The sequence below is a fragment of the Chrysoperla carnea genome, chromosome 5, assembly GCF_905475395.1.
Source record: "Chrysoperla carnea chromosome 5, inChrCarn1.1, whole genome shotgun sequence".
Classification (NCBI taxonomy): domain Eukaryota; kingdom Metazoa; phylum Arthropoda; class Insecta; order Neuroptera; family Chrysopidae; genus Chrysoperla; species Chrysoperla carnea.
The window spans coordinates 73,837,694-73,839,864 of NC_058341.1; the positions used below are offsets into that span (position 1 = coordinate 73,837,694).

General features: G+C 27.3%; 1 protein-coding gene across 1 annotated transcript; it reads left to right on the top strand.

Moving 5' to 3' along the window:
• The first annotated feature begins 337 nt into the window (after positions 1-337).
• Positions 338-953, top strand: LOC123301426. Its single transcript, XM_044884164.1, has 2 exons — positions 338-403; positions 459-953. Exons 1-2 carry the CDS (start codon positions 338-340, stop codon positions 951-953), a joined length of 561 nt encoding a protein of 186 aa, XP_044740099.1.
• The last annotated feature ends 1,218 nt before the right edge of the window (positions 954-2,171 follow it).

The window sequence follows — 2,171 nt, forward strand, 5'->3', positions numbered from 1 at the left end:
GACAACATGATTAAATTATTTAACACAAAACCGGGGTATTTGAGGGTGGAGGAGAAAATTGGAAGAAGTCACCAACTGAGACTGCGCCTATTCGAAGACGATGGTGATAGTGATGATGATGATGATAATGACTATGTTCAAGAACATCAAAATTTTTAACAAATCATTCTTATATTGAATTTTATTACTGCAAGATATATATATTTTATTGTTATTGTTATAAAAAAATTGTAAAGTTTATGTTTTTGATATTTAAAAAAAAAATAATACTAAATAAATTATGGATATTTTTGTAAAAAATGGTGTTTATTTTAATTCATTACAATTATGGGGTACAATGTCGCTACAAAATCATATTGATCTGTTTCAAAATTCGGAGATGATTTACCCAGAATATTTTAATGTGAGTATTGTTTGATAAGATCTGTTTAGAAAATTGTAGCCAAATATTTTTATAGATGGAATTTTATCAACTTATGGAGGCATGTCGTTGGAGTATACCTACAAAGTTAATCGACACATTACGGTATTCTTATTTAGAAGTTGATGATTGCTTTCATATTGCTGCATTTATAGTAAGAAATTGTTTGGATGCAATCTTATTTGTAAATTATGCGAAAAAGTTCAACTACTTTAAAAGAGATTTCAATCAGTTTGAAATATTACTAAATGAATGTTGTGATGATCTTATCCATGGAAGTAACTTGAGAAAAAATTGGGGTACATACGATATCCGTCGAAAACAATGGATTGGTGATAGTGCTAGACATGATGAGAGAATGTTTTTATGGTATCAACAAATAGATCCTGAAATTCTCTGTAGAATGCTATACCAACAAATGGATGGTGGAAATATACCGAAATGGTTCGAGCCATGGATATGTGTTACAAATTGTAATGAAATAGACAGATGTGATTGTGGAAGAAATAGTGATCATCATGATTGTATATAGAAATAAAAACATGAATATAATTGTCTATGATAAGTTTTTTTTAAAATGTGTTTGTATTTACAATAAAAAACACCTATAATTTAATTAATCATCGTTTTGTTTTATCTATGAAATGACCTCACCACCTTATTTTCAGGTTATAAATACACCTTGTTTGTGATAATTATATTCGCACCATCAAGTAATTTTGAGTAATAAACATGAATCAAAAAACATTTGTATAACAACAATATTTTTATATTGTTTTGTGTTAGTTAAAAATTGCTTCAATATAATTTCATGAACCTAGTCTAATATATATTCATATTAAAAAATACATCTCCTTTTTTAAAACACAAATATGTTCACAAAAGCGGTCCACTATGACAAAATTTTTTTGTTACAAGTATGTTCGCAAAAACTTTCCACTATAAAAGGAGACTTTTTTTATCAATATATGAATCATGTAAAGAGTCGAACCCTAACCACCTGACTTTAACGTTAGATCCATGTTTAGCTAAGACCTTTTCCACTAAATAAATGTTTGTTTTGTGTTAAATAGATCAGAAATTTCAGAATAAAAAATCATTTTATAAAATCTATGTATTTTTATTTTTAAATATTTATAATACAACACTGTTTTTTAAATAAGATACTTACAATAAAAAAAAAAATTTTTACAATGTGATATTTTTTATTTTTTTATAAAACACAAATATGTTCACAAAAGCGGTCCACTATGACAAATTTTTGTTTGTTACAGGTATGTTCGCAAAAACGTTCCACTATAAAAGAAGACTTTTTTTATCAATATATGAATCATGTAAAGAGTCGAACCCTAACCACCGGACTTTAAATTTGGAGCTAAGACCTTTTCCACTAAATAAATGTTTGGATTGTAAACTTTTTGTAATTCTTCAGCATAGAAACCACCCTTTATATCATCGTTGTGACCTCACCACCTTATTTTCAGGTTATAAATACACCTTATTTGTGACAATTATATTCACACCATCAAGTAATTTGTTTTGTGTTAGTTAAAAATTGCTTCAATAAAATTTCATGATCATATTAACCTAGTCTAATATATATTCATATTAAAAAATACATCTCCTTTTTTTAAAACACAAATATGTTCACAAAAGCGGTCCACTTTGGATTGTGAACTCTTTGTAATTCTTAGCAACCGCATAGAAACCGCCCTTTATATCATCATTGTTGTAGTCATTCAGTAAACAT

Coding starts and splice junctions, on each gene's coding strand:
- LOC123301426 (XM_044884164.1), top strand. CDS start 338: ATGTCGCTACAAAATCATATTGATCTGTTTCAAAATTCGGAGATGATT. Junction 404..458: donor TTTACCCAGAATATTTTAAT/GTGAGTATTGTT, acceptor ATATTTTTATAG/ATGGAATTTTATCAACTTAT.